This window comes from Ranitomeya imitator, chromosome 5 (genome assembly GCF_032444005.1).
Source record: "Ranitomeya imitator isolate aRanImi1 chromosome 5, aRanImi1.pri, whole genome shotgun sequence".
NCBI classification, from domain to species: Eukaryota; Metazoa; Chordata; class Amphibia; order Anura; family Dendrobatidae; genus Ranitomeya; species Ranitomeya imitator.
The window spans coordinates 419,167,610-419,190,149 of NC_091286.1; the positions used below are offsets into that span (position 1 = coordinate 419,167,610).

A 22,540-nucleotide genomic window follows, 5' to 3' on the forward strand; every position below is an offset into this window, starting at 1 on the left:
TTAACAGACTTTTGTGAACCAGATGTTGAATTGGATAACTAAATAGCTTTATATATGTTAGGCTGAATTCACATTAGGAAAATACTGTATGCAGAGCAATCCATCATGGGGCTATATCTGCATACCCCAAAATGTTGTTAACCCCTTCATGACCTTGGGATTTCTTCTGTTTTTCCGTGCTCGTTTTTCGCTCCCCTCCTTCCCAGAGCCACAACTTTTTTATTTTTCCCGTCAATATGGCCATGTGACGGCTTATTTTTTGCGGGACGAGTTGTACTTTTGAACGACATCATTGGTTTTACCATGACGTGTAATAGAAAATGGGGAAAAAATTCCAAGTGCAGTGAAATTGCAAAAATTGTGCAATCCCATGAGTGTTTTTTTGTTTGGCTTTTTTGCTAGGTTCAGTAAATGCTAAAACTGACCTGCCATTATGATTCTCCAGGTCATTACGAGTTCATAGACACCAAACATGTCTAGGTTAATTTTTATCTAAGTGGTGAAAACAAAATTCCAAACTTTGCTAAAAAAAAAAAATTGTGCCATTTTCCAATACCCGTAGCGTCTCCATATTTCAAGATCTGGGGTCGGGTGAAGGCTTATTTTTTGCATGCCGAGCTGATGTTTTTAGTGATACCATTTTGGTACAGACACGGCTTTTGATCGCCCGTTATTGCATTTTAATGCAATATTGTGGCGACCAAAAAAACGTAATTTTGTTGTTTCAAATTTTTTTCATGCTATGCCGTTTAGTGATCAGGTTAATCCGTTTTTATTGATAGATCGGGCGATTCTGAACGCGGCGATACCAAATATGTGTATGTTTGATTTTATTTTTATTGTTTTATTTTGAATGGGGCGAAAGGGGGGTGATTTAAACTTATTTTTTTATTTATTTCATATTTTTTTAAAACATTTTTTTTTACTTTTGCCATGCTTCAATAGCCTCCATGGGAGGCTAGAAGCTGGCATAGCCTGATTGGCTCAGCTACATAGCAACGATCATCAGATCACTCCTATGTAGCTGAAATACAGGCTTACTATGAGCGGCGACCACAGGGTGGCGCTCAGAGCAAGCTGGCATCAGCAACCATAGAGGTCTCAACAAGACCTCTGGTTGCTATGCCGATGCATCGCTGACCCCCGATCATGTGACGGAGGTCGGCGATGAGCGCATTTCCGGCCGCGCGGCCGGAAACGGTAGTTAAACGCCGCTGTCAGCGTTTAACAGCGGCATTTAACTAGTTAACAGCGGCGGGTGGATCGCGATTCCACTCGCCACTATTGCGCGCACATGTCAGCTGTTCAAAACAGCTGACATGTCGCGGCTTTGATGTGGGCTCACCACCAGAGCACTGCATCAAAGCGGGGGATCTGACCTCGGGCGTACTATCCCGTCCGAGGTCAGAAAGGGGTTAAAGGGAACATGTCACCCCCAAAATCGAAGGTGAGCTAAGCCCACCAGCTTCAGGGGCTTATCTACAGCATCTGATGTATCCTAAAAGATGAGAAAAAGAGGTTAGATTATACCCTCCCAGGGGCGGTCCCGATACGATGGGCGTCGCGGTCCGGTCAGGGCCTCCCATCTTCTTACGATGACGTCCTCTTCTTGTCTTCACGCTGCAGCTCCGGCGCAGGCGTACTTTGTCTGCCTTGTTGAGTCATCATCTGATGAAGATAGGAGGCTCTGGACCGGACCGCGACACCCATTGGACCGGGACCGCCCCTGGGTGAGTATAATCTAACCTCTTTCTCATCTTTTAGGATACATCGGGGGCTTATCTACAGCATTCCAGAGTGACAGGTTCCCATTAAGAAATGTTCCCTTAGAACTCCATTCACTGTAATGACTTAAAGGGAGTCAAGAGTCCTAACATAAAACTTTGGACTCAGTTAGACCTCCTTTCTGGTGGAACATAATAGCGTGGTAATCTCCCAACACCATGCTCCTAATGAGAATGTGGCCTTACCCCAGCCATTACAAGATGTTTCTATACATTGTAAGTTGCCAGGTGGGAGGGAACTGGTACCTGCCCTCGATGACAGTTATGACATCATCCATCTGGATATTCAGCTTGTCTGGCTCTTGGAAATCCTGTAGGGCTCTCATATCTGTTGGTTGAGCCTGCAATACAAAGAATTATTCATTGTCATTTTTAAAGTAAGACATTCTGATTCTATGTAGAACGATATACAAGTAATTTCACATGAATATGACTTTATCAAAGAATTATTGATGCCTTTCATGTAAAACTAGTAAGAAATAGTTGTTAACGCGACCATGTTATTACAGTAGGACTGTAGTATACCGTATGTTGCACTAGCTTAAGGTACCGTTACACTAAACGACTTACCAACGATCATGACCAGCGATACGACCTGGCCGTGATCGTTGGTAAGTTGTTGTGTGGTCGCTGGGGAGCTGTCACACGGACAGCTCTCCCATCGACCAAAGATCAGGGGAAAGACTTCGGCATCGTTGAAACTGTCTTTAACAATGCCGAAGTCCCCGGGTAACCAGGGTAAACATCGGGTTACTAAGTGCAGGGCCGCGCTTAGTAACCCGATATTTACCCTGGTTACCATCGTAAAAGTAAAAAAAAAAAAACAGTACATACTCACATTCCGATGTCTGTGACGTCCCCCGCCGTCAGCTTCCCGTACTGACTGTCAGCGCCGGCCGTAAAGCAGAGCACAGCGGTGAAGTCACCGCTGTGCTCTGCTTTACGGCCGGCGCTGACAGTGAGTGCAAGGAAGCTGACGGCGGGGGACGTGACAGACATCGGAATGTGAGTATGTACTGTTTTTTTTTTTTACTTTTACGATGGTAACCAGGGTAAATATCGTGTTACTAAGCGTGGCCCTGCACTTAGTAACCCGATATTTACCCTGGTTACAAGTGAACACATCGCTGGATCGGCGTCACACACACCGATCCAGCGATGACAGCGGGTGATCAGCGTCCAAAAAAAGGTCCTGATCATTCCCCAGCGACCAACGATCTCCCAGCAGGGGCCTGATCGTTGGTCGCTGTCACACATAACGAGATCGCTAGCGGGATCGTTGCTACGTCACAAAAAGCGTGACGTTGCAACGATATCGTTAACAAAATCATTATGTGTGAAGGTACCTTTAGAGTTTTAGATACGGAAATCACAGTCCTATTCATGAGTAAACATTAGTGATTAGTGACCCTCCAAAAGCTGCAACATTTTGACACTAACTGCTGTTACTAGAAGAAAGACGTGTTTGCAAATCATTATAGGAAATCCAGTAGCCTTTAATAATGGTACACGTAGCTAGAAAACCAAGGCGTGTGCTGCGTCCATACCTCTATTAGGAAGTCTCTCAGGGCTACAAACGTCGGCCTGTCTTCAGGCTTGTGAGCCCAACATTGCAGCATGACATTATAAATGTCCTGTGGACTGTCTTCTGGTCGTGCCAGCCGCTCACCCTCCTTGTCAATCTTATGTAGGATCTACAAAAGAGAAATCGAACAGGCAAATATAGCCCAACATGGTTAGGAAAACCTTACACAAGATACAAGTAAAGCAGTCTGTAGGAAATCCCTAAAGATTCCACTAAGTGATATTGACATGGCTGGTACACTAAACATTGCAAGAACCTTAGAAAGCCTTAGGAAAAGGCAGATCTCTACAGACCTTGTCCAGTTAGTCCGTATGTGTCCCGCAGAGGGAGCTGCAGAATCATCTGAACATAATACACTGTCTTTTACATATTTTAGATGGAATTTTTACGGTTTTCAGAAGCCTAGTCTATCTGAGTAGTTCAGGCAATCATCATTGCTGTTTTCAAGGTAAAGGGAAGTCACAGCAATTATTGATCTGATTTTGATTTCTCTCTTGTTCACTCGCTTTGTATTTTGTAATTGATAAAAAGAAAGTATTGGAATTCTATTTTTAAAAGTATTTATGCTGCATGGTGAATCAAATGAAACTTTTAAAAAACAGTGGCAGAATTTCTGGGGTTTGCTCATCCTGCTTTGTACAAATAAAAACAGAATAAAAAGCAGTCAAATAGCCATGTATATCTCAAAATATACTAACGAAAACTTCAATTTACTCTGCAAAAAATAAGACCTCGACATTATTTTTTATGAAAAAAATAAAAAAAAAGTCATGGCTGTCAGTAATGCAGACCAAATAAAAACAAAAAGATTTCTGGTAGAAAAAACTATTTTCTTATGAGCTCCTACAGATGTATGTGATTTGTCTGAAGGGGAGGACAGTGAAGTCGGCGCTGATTGGCTGCTGGGATCACCCTACATAATGCCACACGATTCCCAGAAGAGCCAGGGTATGTGCCCACAGTCAGGAATCGGCAGCACTTTGAACGCAACACCTGTCTGCTGCGTCCAAAGCGCTGCCGCATTTTGAATGTAGGTGATTCCTCATGTATTCATTGAACCGTGCGGAATCACCGCATCCTATACATTGGACTGTGATATTTATCTTGCGGAGACTCGTATCTCCGCAAGATAAATAGGCATGCTGCAGTCTGGAAAGTTGCACCACATGTCCGTCTCCACAGGGAAGCCTCAGGCGTCTCAGCACGCATAGTGGAGATGGGATTTCTTGAAATCCCATCCACTATGCTGTAACATCTGGATGCTGTGGGTTGTATGCAGCGTTCAACCTGCAGCATTTACTGACCGTGGGAACATACTCCCAGTGCTAAAACTGCTGGAAATGTGCCAGCAGCGGAGATTATTACTACTTTACCGGGGGAATCCTAGGGATTGATAAGGGATTATCAGAATAGTGGTTTCAAAGTAACCAGTGGTGTTATTGCCTTAATAATTTCATACAGGAATTCATAACATTTCTCACATCAATTTCCTGACCTCTTCTCTGTACGCCTCAACTAAATGAAGCAGATTTATTGTGACATCTCTCATAAATAGTCCATACATAACATCACTGGCGTTTCAAATGGTGTGGCCTTGAGTCATTTTCAGGAGCCAGTAGATGCTTTGAATTGCCAGAGCAAAAGAAAAATAATGCAGGGCATTTGTAAAAACAAGATTTTTCTGAATTACAATAGGTTGCCAATGTGTGAGTAATTGTAAAGTAGAAGAATGCGAAGTCTGAGGGGCTACAGGGATGGAAAATGTTCCCGAGTAACCCTACTGGCCTCACTTGAAGTTGACCCTGCTCTCTGACGGACAAATCATAGTAGCAGTTGCTGATGATGGAAGCTGTAAATATGTTTACATGAAGTGATGGTGTGAATCCATAGCGAAAATGTATGTCTAGTGCATTCTCGTCACGGGTCAGGGAGGGGATAAAGAAATGTCAGAGTCAACATGTAAAGAAGCGGACAAATGAAGGAAGGGTGAATCTCATTTTTGCAATCTCACGCCTACCGGTTAGTTACTTTTACAATTAAAAAACAGCTCCATGTAAGGAAAAAAAGGGGAGAACCTCCATTTATTCCTTATTCACCATAAATATCTACTATATAATTGTCTAAGGGTCACTTCCGTCTGTCTGTACTTCTGTCTGTCACGGATATTCATTGGTCGCGGCCTCTGTCTATCATGGAAATCCAAGTCGCTGATTGGTCGCCGCAAAACAGCCACGACCAATCAGCGACGGGCACAGTCTGGAAGAAAATGGCCGCTCCTTACTCCGCAGTCACTGCCCGCCGCCCGCATACTCCCCTCCGTTCACCGCTAACACAGGGTTAATGCCGGCAGTAACGGACCGCGTTATGCCGCGGGTAACGCACTTAGTTACCGCCGCTATTAACCATGTGTGTCCCTAACTTTTTACTAATGATGCTGCGTATGCGGCCTCAATAATAAAAAATGTAATGTTAAAAATAATAATAATTAAAAAAAAAACCTGCTATACTCACCCTCCGTTGTCCGCAGAGCCGGCCGCCATCTTCCGTTCCCGGCGATGCATTGCGAAATTACCCATAAGACTTGGCGGTCGCGAGACCGCTAAGTCATCTGGGTAATTTCGCAATGCATTCTGGGAACGGAAGATGGCGGCAGCCGCGCGCTTATCGCCGGAGCTCCGCTGGACCCCACGAGGTGAGTATATAACTTTTTTATTTTACTTTTTTTTTTTATCAGGAATATGGTGCCCACACTGCTGTATACTATGTGGGCTGTGTTACATACCGCATGGCTCTGTGCTGTATACTACAAAGGCAGTGTGATATACTCCGTGGTCTGTGCTATATATTACGTGGCCACTGTTATATACTGCATGGGCTGTGCTATATACTACGTGACTGGGCAATATACTACATGGCTCTGTGCTGTATACTACGTGACTGGGTAATATACTACGTGGCTGGGCAATATACTACGTGACTGGGCAATATACTAAGTGGCTCTGTGCTGTATACTACGTGGCTCTGTGCTGTATACTACGTGACTGGGTAATATACTACGTGGCTGGGCAATATACTAAGTGGCTGGGCAATATACTAAGTGGCTCTGTGCTGTATACTACATGGCTCTGTGCTGTATACTACGTGGCTGGGCAATATACTACGTGACTGTGCTGTATACTACGTAGCTCTGTGCTATATACTACGTGGCTGGGCATATACTATGTGGCTGGGCAATATACTACGTGGCTCTGTGCTGTATACTACGTGGCTCTGTGCTGTATACTACGTGGCTCTGTGCAATATACTACGTGACTGGGCAATATACTACGTGACTGGGCAATATACTACGTGGCTGGGCAATATACTACGTGACTGGGTAATATACTACGTGACTGGGCAATATACTACGTGACTGGGCAATATACTAAGTGGCTCTGTGCTGTATACTACGTGGCTCTGTGCTGTATACTACGTGACTGGGTAATATACTACGTGGCTGGGCAATATACTACGTGACTGAGCAATATACTATGTAGCTGGGCAATATACTACATGACTGTGCAATATACTACGTGGCTGGGCAATATACTACGTAGCTGGACAATATACTACGTGACTGGACAATATACTACGTAGCTGGGCAATATACTACGTGTCTGGGCAATATACTACGTGTCTGGGCAATATACTACGTGGCTGGGCAATATACTACGTGGCTGGGCAATATACTACGTGGCTGGGCAATATACTACGTGGCTGGGCAATATACTACGTGGCTGGGCAATAAACTACGTAGCTGGGCAATATACTACGTGACTGGGCAATATACTACGTAGCTGGGCAATATACTACGTGGACATGCATATTCTAGAATACCTGATGCGTTAGAATCGGGCCACCATCTAGTACAACATATAAATACTCTCTACAGCCATTTTAAAATCCATGCAGATCTTACCATCTGCAGACTGGTAGGATATATGTAGTCTCACCTGACTGCCATTTAGGCCAATCCAGGGTTCCTGCCCATAAGTGAACATCTCCCACAATGTCACCCCAAACATCCATGTGTCACTTGCATGAGAAAATGTACGAGTCTTTAAGCTCTCTGGGGCACACCTGGAAGAATTGCAACAGAGGAGAATAGCAGCAAAAAAGGAACAAAAGAGGACATATTAATAGAAATGATCTTTAAAGGCGCTGCCCAAGCTTAAGACACCCAGCCCCCCAACCTTCAGCTATTCAACAGGACCAGAGGTGTAGTTCTCGGCGGCGACCACTACACCGTGTATGGATCTGTGCTGATCAGCTCTGTTCACTGTTTACCCCATATGCGGATGTTGAAAACAGCTGATCAGTGCTGGGCGCTGGACCCCCACCATCTGATAATTAATATGGTTATATCGTAAGGTCAGACAACACCTTTAAATGACAGATTACACATTGCTTCATTATTTTAATAAAACTGCCAGAAATGTTGCATTGCTATCCAAATCAAGACTGTATGTTTTATGGGGTCTCTCATGGGTATGTCTACTTAGAAAGTCACATTTCAGGGGCACAAATCATATTAACTCTGACCACTCTTTGGTCAATGATTGGGATAGAAGATTTACATTACAGTGTCATCATACTATGACGTTTGCGGTGGGTGGGGGAGGACTCCCCTCATTAGTACACTGGACTCATAGCCACTGTATTCTATTACAGCTAATCTTAGCCAAATCGCACAATATTTTTTGTGTGCAATCTATCTTTACACAGAGATAATGTAAATGACCAAATCCCTATGCCAATATGTTAGGTTATAATCTAAAATCTTATAGAGGCACACAACCATTCATCAAACCCAAATCACTTCATTCACAATCCAAAAATAGTATACCATAAACGAATTAAAAAAAAAAAAAATAGTATACCATTCTAAATATCACAAACAATGGCAAAGGAGACAAAGCATCTCATACAGACAGTTAAAAACTACAAAACGGTTTCCACTGTGACAAAAAAAAAAAATATCCTGAAAGTGATTACAAAGAGCAGAAGCATAAATACCAGTGCTGGCACCCATGATACCTCTCAAGGCTTTGTCCAGAAGTTATCTACACCCTGAAATGCTGAGGTATATACAATGAGGACAATTAAACAGAAGACAACAGATGGTGACAGACCTATTTTAACCCCTTCACCCTTGGCCGTTTTTATTTTTGCATTTCCATTTTTTGCTCCGCTTTCTTCCCAGAGCCATAACTTTTTAATTTCTCCATCATTATGGCCATGTGAGGGTTTTTTTTTGCGGGACGAGTTGTACTTTTGAATGACACCATTGGTTTTACCATATCGTGTACTCAAAAACAGGGAAAAAATTCCAACTGCGGTGGAATTGCAAAAAAAAGTGCAATCCCACAACTGTTATTTGGATTTTTTTTTACCATGTTCAATAAATGCTATAACTGCCATTATGATTCTCCAGGTCATTACAAGTTCACAGACACCAAACAGTTCTAGGTTCTTTTTTATTTAAGCACTGAAAAAAAAATCCAAAGTTTGTTAAAAAAAAAAAAAAAAGCCCTATTTTCGATATCCGTAGCGTCTCCATTTTTCGTGATCTTGGGTCGGGTGAGGGCTTATTTTTTGCGTGCTGAGCTGACTTTTTAATGACACCATTTTGGTGCAGATACGATTTTTTGATCGCCCGTTATTGAATTTTCATGCAATGTTGCGGCGACCAAATAAACGTAATTCTGGCATTTTGACTTTATTTCTCGCTACGCCATTTAATGATCAGGTTAATCCTTTTTTTATTGATTGGGCGACTCTGAACGTGGATACGCCAAATATGTGTATGTTTGATTTTCTTTTATTGTTTTACTTTGAATGGGGCGAAAGGGGGGTGATTTGAACTTTATATTTTTTTAATATTTTTAAAACTTTTTTTTTGCATGATTCAATAGTTTCCATGGGAGACTAGAAGCTGCCATAACCCGATCGGCTCTGGTACATACAAGCGATGATCAGATCGCTTGTATGTAGCACAATTATTCACTTTCTATTAGCCCCGACCACAAGGTGGCGCTCATAGCAATCCGTTAGTGACAACCATAGAGGTCTGCAGGAGACCTCTGGTTGTCATGCCAACCTATTGGTAAACCGTGATCACGTGACAGGGGTCACCGATGGGCGGATTTTCGGCGCGATTGCTGGAAAAGGATGTTAAATGCTGCTGTCAGAGTTTGACAGTGGTATTTAATGGGTTAACAGCCGAAAGTTGATCGCGATTCCACAAGCGGCTGGTCCGGGCACATGTCAACTGTTTAAAACAGCTGACATGTGCATGGGAAAGATGTGGGTTGAGCGCTGGAGCCCACATCAAAGGGGGAGACACAACATGTGCTATGAACGGCGCATGTCGTGAAGGGGTTAATAAATGATTCTCCAAACCCCTAAGTGTTAGACTCTGTTCATCTTTACACTTTGTTATTTTCTTCATAAATGCAAAATTAAGTGACTTTCTAAAGATTCAATAAAAATGTCCAACTACGGTAATTTGTTGCTGTACAGTTCATGCAACTCCTTCATGTAGCTGATTATTCTGCTGCTTCTGACAGATTTATTCACAGTATAATATTTCCTGGGCTACTTGTGCAGAGGCCTAATTTTTTTATATTACTCACCAAGCAAAGGGTACTTTGCGATGCTCTTGCATAACATAATGATCATCATTTTTGGGTAGCGCTCTCATGAGGCCAAAGTCTCCAATTTTAACCAGATCATTTGAAGAAAGCAAAATATTTCTGGCTGCAAGATCCCGGTGTATAAAACGCTTTGATTCCAGGTAGGCCATGCCATTAGCGATTTGTATAGCATAGTGACAGAGTGTGGAAATAAGGAAGTGACACAGATTCTTACGCAAGCGGTCCAAAAGAGAGCCCAAAGGAGCAAGTTCTGTAACCTGGAAAAAAAAAGTCAGTTATTTATTCAAAGCTGAAACATGAAAAACATCACATTCTCCCCAGCAAGAATTAATAGACTGAGATATTCTTCAACTTCAAGAGGATGTATCACCAGACCTAACAATAAATCTACATAAAATTATGATATTGATCATCCTACGCTTGCTGCATCTAATAACAGCAAGAGCAGGCGGTGGCTGATGGGAGTATTCATCAGCCAGCTCCTGCGCTCTAAATAAATAAATAAATAAAAAACTGCTTGGGTCCTCCAGACAACAGCTGCTCTGAAACGGCGCATCTATTAGATGCGCCAATTATGGTGCTTTGCCAGGCTCTTCTCACTTGCCCTGTGGCGGTGGCAAGTGGGGTTCATATTTGTGGGGTTGATGTCATACTTCGTATTGTCCGGTGACATCAAGCCCACGGCTTAGTAATGGAGAGGTGTCTATAAGACACCCATCCATTACTAATCCTATAGTTATATTGTAAATATACACACAGCAAGTCCTTTTAGTTCAATCTAAGTTGGTTACGACCCCAAGCAACTAGCTGTCAATATATCAGTGGTCGCAACCATGGATACCTAAGGTCCTGCAATGCCTGCACATGAGGAAAGAGACATGACAAATCAGAAGAACTATACTACATTTATTATTGGAGGTATTTGCTATTATTATTATTGCTCTAATGAAATGCTGCAGCTAATCAGTGGTCACTGCAGAAGTTACTTGCTGGGAATCATATTGCAGACATCGCTGAAGTGTTGCTGGTCTAGGAGGTAAATATATGTTTTTTTTATTTTATGTAGGGCACATTATTAATTATGAAGGGGTTGTCTGGAATTTTCAGGACTCAAAATAAATTGGGACAAATCGTGCATCATGCCCATTGATGAGGAAGATAGGGGTATTGGGGAGGTGGAAAGGTCAGCAAAATTGAAGGTAGTTTCGAAATTTAAATATTTGGGGATACAAATCGCTCTTCCTCTGACGAGGTTTGAAGAACTTAATCTAAGCCCTCTGTTACAAAAAACACCAAAATTTCGTCGTGGAACAAACTACATCTCTCTGCAATTGGAAGAGTGAACCTTTTGAAGATGATTGTGATGCCACAGCTGTCATATGTACTGCATAATTCTCCAACTTGGATTCCGCAGAGTAAGTTTCGTAAAATTCAATCGCTGTTTGGCGAACTAATATGGAGGGGGGGGGGCCAAGGTTTAAACAAGAAACTTTGCATAGGCCAAAGGCGGAAGGAGACTTAGCGCTCCCTAACCCGTGGGTATATTTTTTATCAGCACAATGCCAACATATTAGAGGATGGGGGGAGGAGACGGGAAAGGGGCAATCGCCCAGTAGTTTGAGATATTTGATTGGAAAATGGCCTCTGGGTGAGAGTTTGGAAGGGGGGCAATTTTTAAAACTGGGCTCTCTGTTTCCTACTGTTCTTCTAATTCATAAGGTATGGGAACAAGTTAAACAGATTAGTGGTGTCACAGGCCTTACCAAATACTCTCCTATAAGGGATAATATAAATTTACAAGAATTTAAGCAAATGGAAGGATTTGGGCCCTGGAGAGAGGCAGGAATTAGAAGGATGGGTCAGCTAATGGGTCAAGGGGGACTTAAGTCATTCGTGGAGTTACAAACAGAATTCCAGTTATCACATTTAAATTTACATCATTATAAAAGAATTCAGCATGCGTATCAGTCGCAATGTCGGAGAAAACTTATTGAGATCCAGATCGATATCACGCTGGCTTCCATTTTGGAGAACAGCGGGACAAGGGGGGCAATTTCAGAAGTGTTAAACTTCCCATCAAGTCTAGAATGAAATGGGAAGCTGAATTGGGAGAGATAAATGATGATAGATGGGAATTCATTTTAGAATATGTGCCTAAGATCTCTATGAGTGAACCTGGGAGGATGTCTCAATCATATGTGATTCATAGAGCTTACAGAACTCCCGATAGACTGTTCAAGATGGGTTTGAGGTCTGATTCAGAGTGTCCACGATGTTCGCAGGAATGGGCAGACAAGTTACACATGCTGTGGCACTGCCCTAGATTGTCTGCCTTCTGGACAGTTGTATTGAATCGGATTGAATTGATATATAGGTGTGTAATTCCCAGAGACCCTTTGGTCTGTATATTAGGTTATGTGGAAGAAATAGCAGCGGTATCTATGGTTAAACTGGCGATTGCTAGATTGTTATTCATAGCAAGGAAATTGATAGCTCGGTTCTGGATCAGAGAATAGCCTCCGACTAGACTTTCTTACGCAGGCGGATCATATAATATTATTGGAAAAAAGTATATATACTAAGAGAAATAAACTCCATGGATAGAATGGAATTAGATTTGTGGGGAGGATGCATAATGTTATAGATGATGTTCATACTATACAATTGTATTTGGCTTGGGGAAGGAATATCGGATGGGAAATGAGGAAGGTACTAAGGGGGGTAAAAAGGGGGGGGAATTTTGTTCATAAAATATATGATTATATGTGAATAATAGCTTGATGTCATATGTTATAATTGTTTTCCTTAATAAAAATTTATCTGATTGAAAAAAAAGGGGTTGTCTATTAATGGACAATTCCTTTAATTTATAGAACTGATCACTAGTTCAAAAACAATGTGCCATAAAAAAGTGTTCAATGTAATACATAATCACGTCACAATATAAACACATGTAAATAATACCATACCATTTTCATAGGGTGCGTAAGGACCACTCCATAAAGCCTGATAAGATTGACATGGTCGAGAGAGTGCATGGCATTGACCTCTCTAATAAAATCATCCAAGGCATCTGGCTGTGTAAGCACATCCGTCTTCAAGCACTTCACTGCTACATTGAACTGAAAGAAAGTGCAATTTGCTAAACTACTGTATGTATCCTAAATTACAAACTATTAAGATCATTCCTCCAAACTAAACAATACAGAGATACTTTCGACTTGTTGTACTAATACATGTTTTGTATGTGATATATATATATATTTATATTAACTTAATGGAATTTCCCTTGGAGAATCAGCATTACAATGGCATGCCATTATAATTTCCATGATTTAACAACATCTTACACTTCACTGTATCAAAACTAAAAGAATCTTAAAATTTGATTTACCTTTTAGAGCTCATACTTGCACATTTAAAAAAAAACAAAAAACTTTAAAACATGTAAAAATGGCGTGATCTGCTTGCATTTTCAGTTGTTTTTACAAGTGCTTTTAGTTCAAGTTTTTATATTTTTCCAGAAAATGCTATGTGTCTGTGTCTTATAATGGATAAAGAATGAGAAAGCAATTAGTAGAAGAATTCTATAGAAAGAAGCATATTAGATTTATACTTTGGACATCTTAGATCCAAAAGGTTTAACTGAGCAATTCCTTTCATCTGTCCATGGTAAAGGTGCATTAGAGCTCAGTTTACCACATGAACTGCATTGCATTGATTGGATTATGATCCACGTACTGCGTTCTGGGATTATTATGATCTACTGATTCCGGGCCTCCCTTGTGCGTTCTCTGTGCTTTCACACAGCACCACCTTCTGACATCCTTCCTTTAGCTTCCCATCGCACGGGCGGCTGTCACCGGCCGCGACAGCTCGCCGAGGACTCATACATCTGGCTGCTACAAAAGAAGCGAAGCTAAGTATAAAGAAACCCCACGTGTGTCATGTGTGTGTTGTTTCTACCGATAGTGGATTTTCTCTTAATACCTTCCGGACCAAGCTGTGTATGTACATTTTAATAGGTATGACTCGTCTCTTACCTAATACGCACGTCTAAGCATATAGGTATTACACCGCAGCTTAGAGTATACTCTTTGTATATTAAGGAATATAGTTTATAGTTTTAACTTATAGATTTCCTAGTACTGATTACCTTGATAGTATCCCCGGTGCATAGGAATATACCCTCTAGAAAGGCTTTATTCTATTACTCTCTATTACACATTTCATTTCCTTTATTTTTGCCTTTAGACTATTTTTGTCCAGATTGTCACCCCTCTATCCACATGCAAGTAGTGCCATCGCCTTTAGTACCATCTCCTCTTTATCAGGTAATTAGTTGTATTCAATCCAAATAAATTTCATGCATTTTTTCTAGCGCAAGTACGATTTTTATCTTGTATTTAAAAATATCCCTATTTTTATTTTGACATTTACCAGTAGCTGCTGCATTTTCCACCCTAGGCTTATACTCGAGTCATTAAGTTTTCCCAGTTTTTTGTGGCAAAATTAGGGGTCTCGGCTTATACTCGAGTCGGCTTATACTCAGGTATATACGGTATATCAATATATTTTATTTTAAATTCTTTTTTTTTTTTTTTAAACAGAAATATGGTTCCCAAGGGCCTGGAGGAGAGTCTCCCGGGTATCACCACACATGATCAGCTTACTTCCCGCATGGTGGGCATAGCCCCATGCGGAAAGTAAGCGGATCAATGCTCAATGCATTCCTATGTTTGCAGAATCGCTGCGATTCTGCACAAAGAATGAGCATGCTACGTATTTTTCCGTGATGCGATTCCGCCACGGAAAAATGCGCAGCATTAGCACAACATTGCGGAATCTCATTGAATTCAATGGGCTGTGTTGTGCATGCGTTATCGCAGCGCTTTTGCCGCAAAAAAAGTGGTAAAAATGCATACAATCCGCAACATGTGCACATAGCCTAAAAGAGTGGCTCCTCCCTTTTTATCCTCATCGAATCCTTGGGATCGTGATTGTGTGGTCCTGATGTTTGCCATGGCAATTCACAAGCAAATAGCGGCCTTAGAGTCTGCCGGCTACACTGACCTGTTGAAAAGTCAGCGACATTTTGGTGGTAAAAATCAACTTTTTCAATCCTATCATGCCACTTTGTATTAATTACTGAAAAACACCAGAAGGGTTAATAAACAACCTGACAGCACCCTTCGACATATTGAAAACTGCTGTTTTTAAAATGGTATCACTTTTGGGGGTTTTCCAATATATTTTTCGCCTAATCCCTACTCCTAGTAAGAAACTGTTCATCTCTTCTTCAATCCTCCCCATCCACCTCACCTCCTCCTCTGACCTGTTCCTCAACATACAATCCTCTGTCTCCAAACACAGACAGCCCCCTCATGCCCTCTCCTGCTCCCACCTGCTAACACTTTCATCTGCTCCTTCTCACTGCTGGTGATATCTATCCAAATCCTGGTCCTCCTCACCACATCCCCACAGTCAGTTCTATCTCCCATCCACGCTCTATCACAAATTTCTGTAACCTATCTAACCTTATACCCATTCCCCCAGCCCCCGTCTCCCCAGTCCTACTAAAAGGAGCTCAGTGGAACGCTCACTCTGTCTGAAACAAGCTTTCCTACATCCACGATCTTTTGTTACTACCAAACTTTTCTTCCTTGCCATCACCGAAACATGGCTCAACCCTTCTGACACAGCCTCTCCTGCTGCACTTTCGTATGGTGGATTCCATCTTTCTTACACACCCCGCCCCAGCAGCAAGCATGGTGGAGGAGTTGGTTTTCTCCTGTCAGATAACTGCTCCTTCACCCCAATCCAATTACCACCCTCTGTTACCCTCCCTTCCTTTGAGGTGCACTCTGTGCACATCTACTCCCCCTCTAACCTCCAACTGGCTGTCATTCTCCGCCCCCAGGGCCAGCCACCACCTTCTTTGACCACTTCACCACCTGGCTACTTCATTTCCTCTCCGCTGACATCCCCACTATCACCTTGGGTGACTACAACATCCCCATTAAACTTCCCTCTCAGCTGCCACTAAGCTTCTATCTCTCACTTTTTCCTTAGGCCTCACTCAATGGTCTTCTACAGCAACCCACAAAGATGGCCACACACTGGACCTCATCTTCACCCGCCTCTGCTCACTATCTAACCACTAACTCACCTCTTCCTCTTTCTGACCACAACCTACTCACATTCTCTTTCCTCTCCATTCCTGTTGTACAAACCCCAACTCACAAACTTGCACACCCTCGCAGACATCTTAAACACCTCGATCTACACTCACTCTCTGAATCCCTTCTCCCTCTTACAGAAATAACTTCCCTACACAATGTGGAGGACGCTGCCGCTCTATATAACACCACAATAGCTGTAGCTTTGGAATCTGTTGCCCCTCTCACACAAACCAAAGCTTGCAAAATCAACAGACAGCCCTGGCACACCAGCCTAACTAAAGAACAGAGGCGAGCATCCAGGGCTGCTGAACAGAGATGGAAAAGATCCCACTCCAACGAGCACTTCATCACATTTAAACAGTCCCTCACTACTTTCAAGGCCACCCTCGCCACAGCTAAACAAACCTACTTCTCATCTCTCATATCCTCCCTGTCTCACAACCCTAAACAGTTATTCAACACCTTCAATTCTCTCCTACATCCCCCAGCACCTCCTCACTCCCCACTCATCTCAGCTATAGACTTTGCCTCATTTTTCAAGCAGAAGACAGATAACATCAGAGACCGTTTTGGTTGACAACCCCCAGAGCCCTTCCTCCCAACTGCCCAGCCCTCGACCTCCAAAATCAACTTCTCCACCATTACAGAAGATCAACTCTCCACTCTACTCTCAAGATCGCATCTCACCACCTGTGTACTTGACCCGATCCATTCCCACTTCATCCCAAACTTCGCCACAGTCTTCATCCCAACCATAACCCATCTCTTCAACCTATCACTAACAACTGGTGTTTTCCCCGCAAGCTTTAAACATGCCTCAATCACAGCTATCCTCAAAAGCCCTCTCTCTCTTGCCCCATCCTCTGTATCTAGCTATCGCCCTATATACCTTCTCCCCTATGCCTCAAAACTACTGGAACAACACGTGCATCTTGAACTGTCCTCCCATCTCTCTCCCTGCTCCCTCTTCGACCGCTTACAATCTGGCCTCCGGTCACACCACTCCACTGAAACTGCCCTAACTAAGGTCACCAATGACCTATTAACCGACAAGAGCACGCAACACTACTCTGTCCTCCTCCTCCTGGACCTGTCCTTTGTCTTTGACACACATTCCCTATAATTACAGACCCTCTCATCCCTTGGCATCACAGACTTGGCCCTATTCTGGATTTGGTCATACGTAACAGACCGGACATTCAGCGTCTCCCACTCACACACCACCTCCTCACCTCGCCCCCAATCTGTTGGGAGTCCCGCAAGGTTCAGTCCTAGGGCCACTGGTCTTCTCCATTTACACCTTTGGCCTGGGACAGCTCATAGAATCTCACGGCTTTCAGTATCACCTCTATGCTGATGACACAAAGGTCTTCATCTCTGAACCAGATATCACCAGCCTATTAACCAGAATCCCTCAATGTCTGTCCGCTATTTCATCCTTCTCCGCTATATTTTTCTAAAACTTAACATGGACAAAAAAGAATTCATCATCTTTCCCCCCATTTTACGCAACCCCCCAAACGAACCTATCCATTACCTACCCATCCTATCGTCCTGCTCTATGGCCTCCCCTCGAACACTCTTGCACTCCTCCAATCTATTCTAAACTCTGCTGCCCGACTAATCCACCTGTCTCCCCGCTATCCGCTATTCCCCGGCCTCTCCCCTCTATCAATTCCTTCACTGGCTCCCCATTGCCCAGAGACTCCACTACAAAACCCTAACCGTGACATACAAAAGCATCCACACAACCTGTCTCCTCCATACATCTGTGACCTCGTCTCCCGGGAATTACCTGCACGCAACCTCCGATCCTTACAAGATCTCCTCCTCTACTCCCCTCTTATCTCCTTTTCCCACAATCGCATACAACATTTCTCTCGTGCATCAACCCTAATCTGGAACTCTCTACCACAACATATCAGACTCTCGCCTACCATCGAAACCTTCAAAAAGAACCTGAAGACCTACCTCTTCCGACAAGCCTACAGCCTGCAGTAACCACCGATCGACCAAACCGCTGCATGACCAGCTCTACCCTCACCTATTGTATCCTCACCCATCGCTTGTAGATTGTGAGCCCTCGCGGGCAGGGTCCTCTCTCCACTGTACCAGTCGTGACTTGTATTGTTTAAGATTATTGTACTTGTTTTTATTATGCATGCCCCTCCTCACTTGTAAAGCACTATGGAATAAATGGCGCTGTAATAATGATAAATAATAATATATCGGATCCCTAAAGTCACTTCAAACCTGGAGAGGTCCCAAAAAAAAATTATTTTGTAAATTTCCATGAAAAATTACTGCTGCATTTTTAAACCTCCTAAAATGCTAACAAAATAAAATAACATATTACAAATGGTGCTGATGTAACGCAGACACGTGGGAAATGTTATTTATTCATGGTTTGCTATGGTATGACTATGTGAATTAAAGGGATAATCATTCAAAGTATATTACTCCCGTCGAGCATATCTAAGACATCATTGTTCAGCAATAGCAAAGGAAGCTGCCAGCAGCGGATCTTGATGATTTACATCCCCAAATGTATTCATCATGGCAAAACATTCCTTAGACAACCACTAATAACCTCATTGACAGTATGCCAAGGCATATAGGTGCATGTACTTCCACATGTGGCACGCATACCCGATACGTAGAGATGTTTCAAAAACTCTATTTCCATCTTTTCACCATATGCAGATCATTAACATGTCTATCCATCCTGTGATAGCCATATCTCCACGACGTGCAACTTCAATGTGGAGGAGTGAATAATTACGATACTCTATGTTTCTAATTGTACGAATGCAATGTTTAATATGGTGCAAATGAGTAATGGAATACTTTGTGCCTTGTTTTAATTGTGATAGACGTGGTATTATTATGCTTTAACATTTTGTACATGTAACTTTTCTGTCATTTTTGAAGTCTAAGGCTATGTTTTCACGGGGCGTAATCTCTGCGCTTTGGACGCAGCGGATACACCATTCCGCCCCTTGTTGTACGTGCGGTGATACTGGATGTGTTCATTGAACACATGCGGAATCACCGCATCATATTCATAGACTGGGTTATTTATTTTGGGTCTCCTCAAGATAAATAGACATGCTGCGGTCTGGAAAGACGTGCCGCATGTCTGGTCACGCAGGGCCGCCGGATGCAGCCCTGCATGCATAGTGGAGATGGGATTTCATAAAATCCCATCCACTATGCTGTAACATTTGGCCGGTGCGGATTGGACGCTGCGGCTGTATGCAGCGTCCAATCCGAGGCAAATCCTGAACAAATCCTTAAAGGGAACCTGTCACCTGAATTTGGCGGGACTGGTTTTGGGTCATATGGGCGGAGTTTTTGGGTGTTTGATTCACCCTTTCCTTACCCGCTGGCTGCATGCTGGCTGCAATATTGGATTTAAGTTCATTCTCTGTCCTCCATAGTACACGCCTGCACAAGGCAAGATTGCTTTGCGCAGGCGTGTACTATGGAGGACAGAGAATGAACTTCAATCCAATATTGCAGCCAGCATGCAGCCAACGGGTAAGGAAAGGGTGAATCAAACACCCGAAAACTCCGCCCATATGACCCAAAACCAGTCCCGCCAAATTCAGGTGACAGAGTCCCTTTAACGTGGAAACATACCCTTAGACTATGCTCCCATAATGAGTTTTTGGTGATTATTTTAAGCTTTGAATTTAAAAAAAAAATGCAAATATGCTAATATACTTTTTTACGTAATAGGCGCAAAAAATCTGCAAAGTCCAAAAATCACCACAAGCTCATCATGTGTAGGTAGCCTGTAGAAAAAGAAAAAAAAACACCAAACAATTGTGCCTGCAGATTATGACACATTTCCACAGCAGCATAATACATGCATTATATTAAAGGCTTATTCATTGTTGTTAAATTCAGAAAGAGAATGCTGCACACTAATAAGATTTTCCTAAATCTAACCAAAAGTGGTCCTAGGATTTCTAGATCATAACTACACAATATCAGACATAAAAATGTTATAAAAAAAAAAAGCATTTAGACTGCGAGACCCAAAATGATCAATGCATTAGTTATTTTTGGTGCATTATTCCCCAGAATAATGTTTTTATTCCGAGGGACACATTTGGGACATAATTTATAGCCATTTGCACCATGTAATGTCAGTTTGTGACTGCGATGTGAAGACTGGTCGAGGCTGGAGACTTGGCTAGCACCAAGACATATTATTGAGATGCATAAGAGGGAGAACTGCCCTTCTAGTCCACACAGACCCTGGATTACAGAAAGTGTTCTCATTTTAACCACTGTCAAAGTTAATGAAATTTATGTAAGATGTGACTGAATCTGTCACTGTGCAGTTCAGCCAAATGAGCTCTTATACATTGGTCCAAATTAATCCACTTTTAGGCGACTTATGTACAGGAGAACATAAACCAAAACAACCTCAGTGTAGTTAATGGGGTTCATCTGGCAATGTTTGTTTCTGTTCCAAATTATAGGAGGTTGTTCATGTTAAAAAAAAAAAAATTATATATATATATATATATATATATATATGTATATATATATATATATATATATATATATATATATATATATATATATATATTATTGTTATACATTTTTATAGCGCCATTTATTCCATGGCGCTTTACATGTGAATACGGGGCAAATATAGACAAATACATTAAACATGAGCAGACAACAAGGCACACGAGTACATAAGGAGGGAAGACCCTGCCCGCGAGGGCTCACAGTCTGCAGGGGGTGGGTGAGGATACACTAGGAGAGGGAAGAGCTGGCTGTGCGGCTGTTCAGTAGGTTGAGGATCACTGCAGGCTGTAGGCCTGTTCTTAATATAAATATATAATTTCGCTAAAATACTAAAATACTTTCATTTTGAAAAGTTCCCTGATCTCCAGATATCGGCCCTGTCCCGTCAGCTCCAGTTTATGGGCTTGTTTCCTGTGTAATGTGTGGTAAGGGCCCCTTTTTCAATTACAGTTAATTTATAGAAAAATGCCAAACCATTACTAAAGACTGTTGAGCTGTTTGGATACATGGATCACTAAAAGAATACACCGGACACAATTTATGAGTGTCAGGTATTCATGAGGATAGGCCATTTGTTACCTCTCAGGGCAATGATCGGAAGGCTGCTGTATACACAGACCGCAGACAGAGGGTTAAGGAGAGGCGAGAAAAGAGCTCTCCTTGTGACTACTCAGGACTCCCCATTACAGATGGCATCATACTACCGTAAAAGACAGATCTTTGATGTTTCGCTACAGCTTTGGTTTTTCAAGCTTCTTGAACAAAATTTTACAATTTTCAAAAGAAAAAAATGAGCAGATTTATAAAAGCTAGTGCAGACAATATTTTGTATAGATAGGGTGCTCCTGGGGTAAATGTTGTGTTTATGTCTGCCTTATGTGTCAGTATACAACACGTTGGGAAACTTAGGGCCATTATGTGTCTAATTGTGTGGGAACGTTTAATTTGTTAATAAATGTACCTACCAGATTGCCATTGGGTGTGTTCCACTCCCCTCTCCTAACCACACCAAAGGAACCATCTCCAAGTTTCTCAAAGAGAGAAATGTCCTTTTCACTGATGAGACAGGTCAAAGCCTGCTGACCTTCAGAAGGAGGTGGGGGGCTGGGAGGTTTGCGAAAAGTACTTTGTGGTAGAGAAGAAAATTCGGAATCTGGGCGCTTTCCACTGAAAACCTGGAAAAAAAGGACACACAATTATCGTTTCAGTCTGTCCCATAAATATAATCAAGGGTCTGATCATTAAATAGTTATTCCCCTTTTAGACATTTATGACAGATCACTAGGATCTACAATAAATGTCAGAGGTGAGGCTTCCACCTCATCCACAGCCACACCTTCATTCACAAACTCTGCAGGGATGTGGTCACAGTTTCCCCATCTAGAAATAGGTGCAGGTCCCAAGACTTAATCCACATTTATAAACATAAGGATAATGACCTCGGGGAGATCAAAACATTCAACACCGCGGAGACACCATCACGTGCTTCTCAACGCAGTGATCCAGAACACTGCCCCCATCCCTTATGGGAAATATGCAAATGCATGTAGAAAAGCCAAGGAGACACCATCACGTGTTTCTCAACGCAAGCAATAAATAGCCAGGTCTTTCACCGGGAAGGAACAACCACGGGAAGGGCAGTATCCAAAAGGAAAACCACCTATGCCAAAACATGGTATCCATCCACAGACAGCTGTTTCGGTGTATTTGCCCCTCATCAGTGTGGAGTAGGAAACTGGCTAATAG

General features: G+C 42.4%; 1 protein-coding gene across 6 annotated transcripts in view; it reads right to left on the reverse strand.

Moving 5' to 3' along the window:
* TNK2 (tyrosine kinase non receptor 2) overlaps positions 1 to 22,540 on the reverse strand; it is a 348,026-nt gene that overhangs the window by 45,688 nt on the left and 279,798 nt on the right. For all 6 annotated transcript variants that reach the window (XM_069727059.1, XM_069727063.1, XM_069727062.1 and 3 more), the window contains 6 exons: positions 21,760 to 21,969; positions 13,034 to 13,186; positions 10,044 to 10,321; positions 7,362 to 7,488; positions 3,332 to 3,478; positions 2,031 to 2,125 (listed from right to left, as the gene is read on the reverse strand). In XM_069727059.1, coding sequence (XP_069583160.1) covers positions 2,031 to 2,125; positions 3,332 to 3,478; positions 7,362 to 7,488; positions 10,044 to 10,321; positions 13,034 to 13,186; positions 21,760 to 21,969 — 1,010 coding nt within the window. The remainder of the gene's footprint in view (positions 1 to 2,030; positions 2,126 to 3,331; positions 3,479 to 7,361; positions 7,489 to 10,043; positions 10,322 to 13,033; positions 13,187 to 21,759; positions 21,970 to 22,540) is intronic.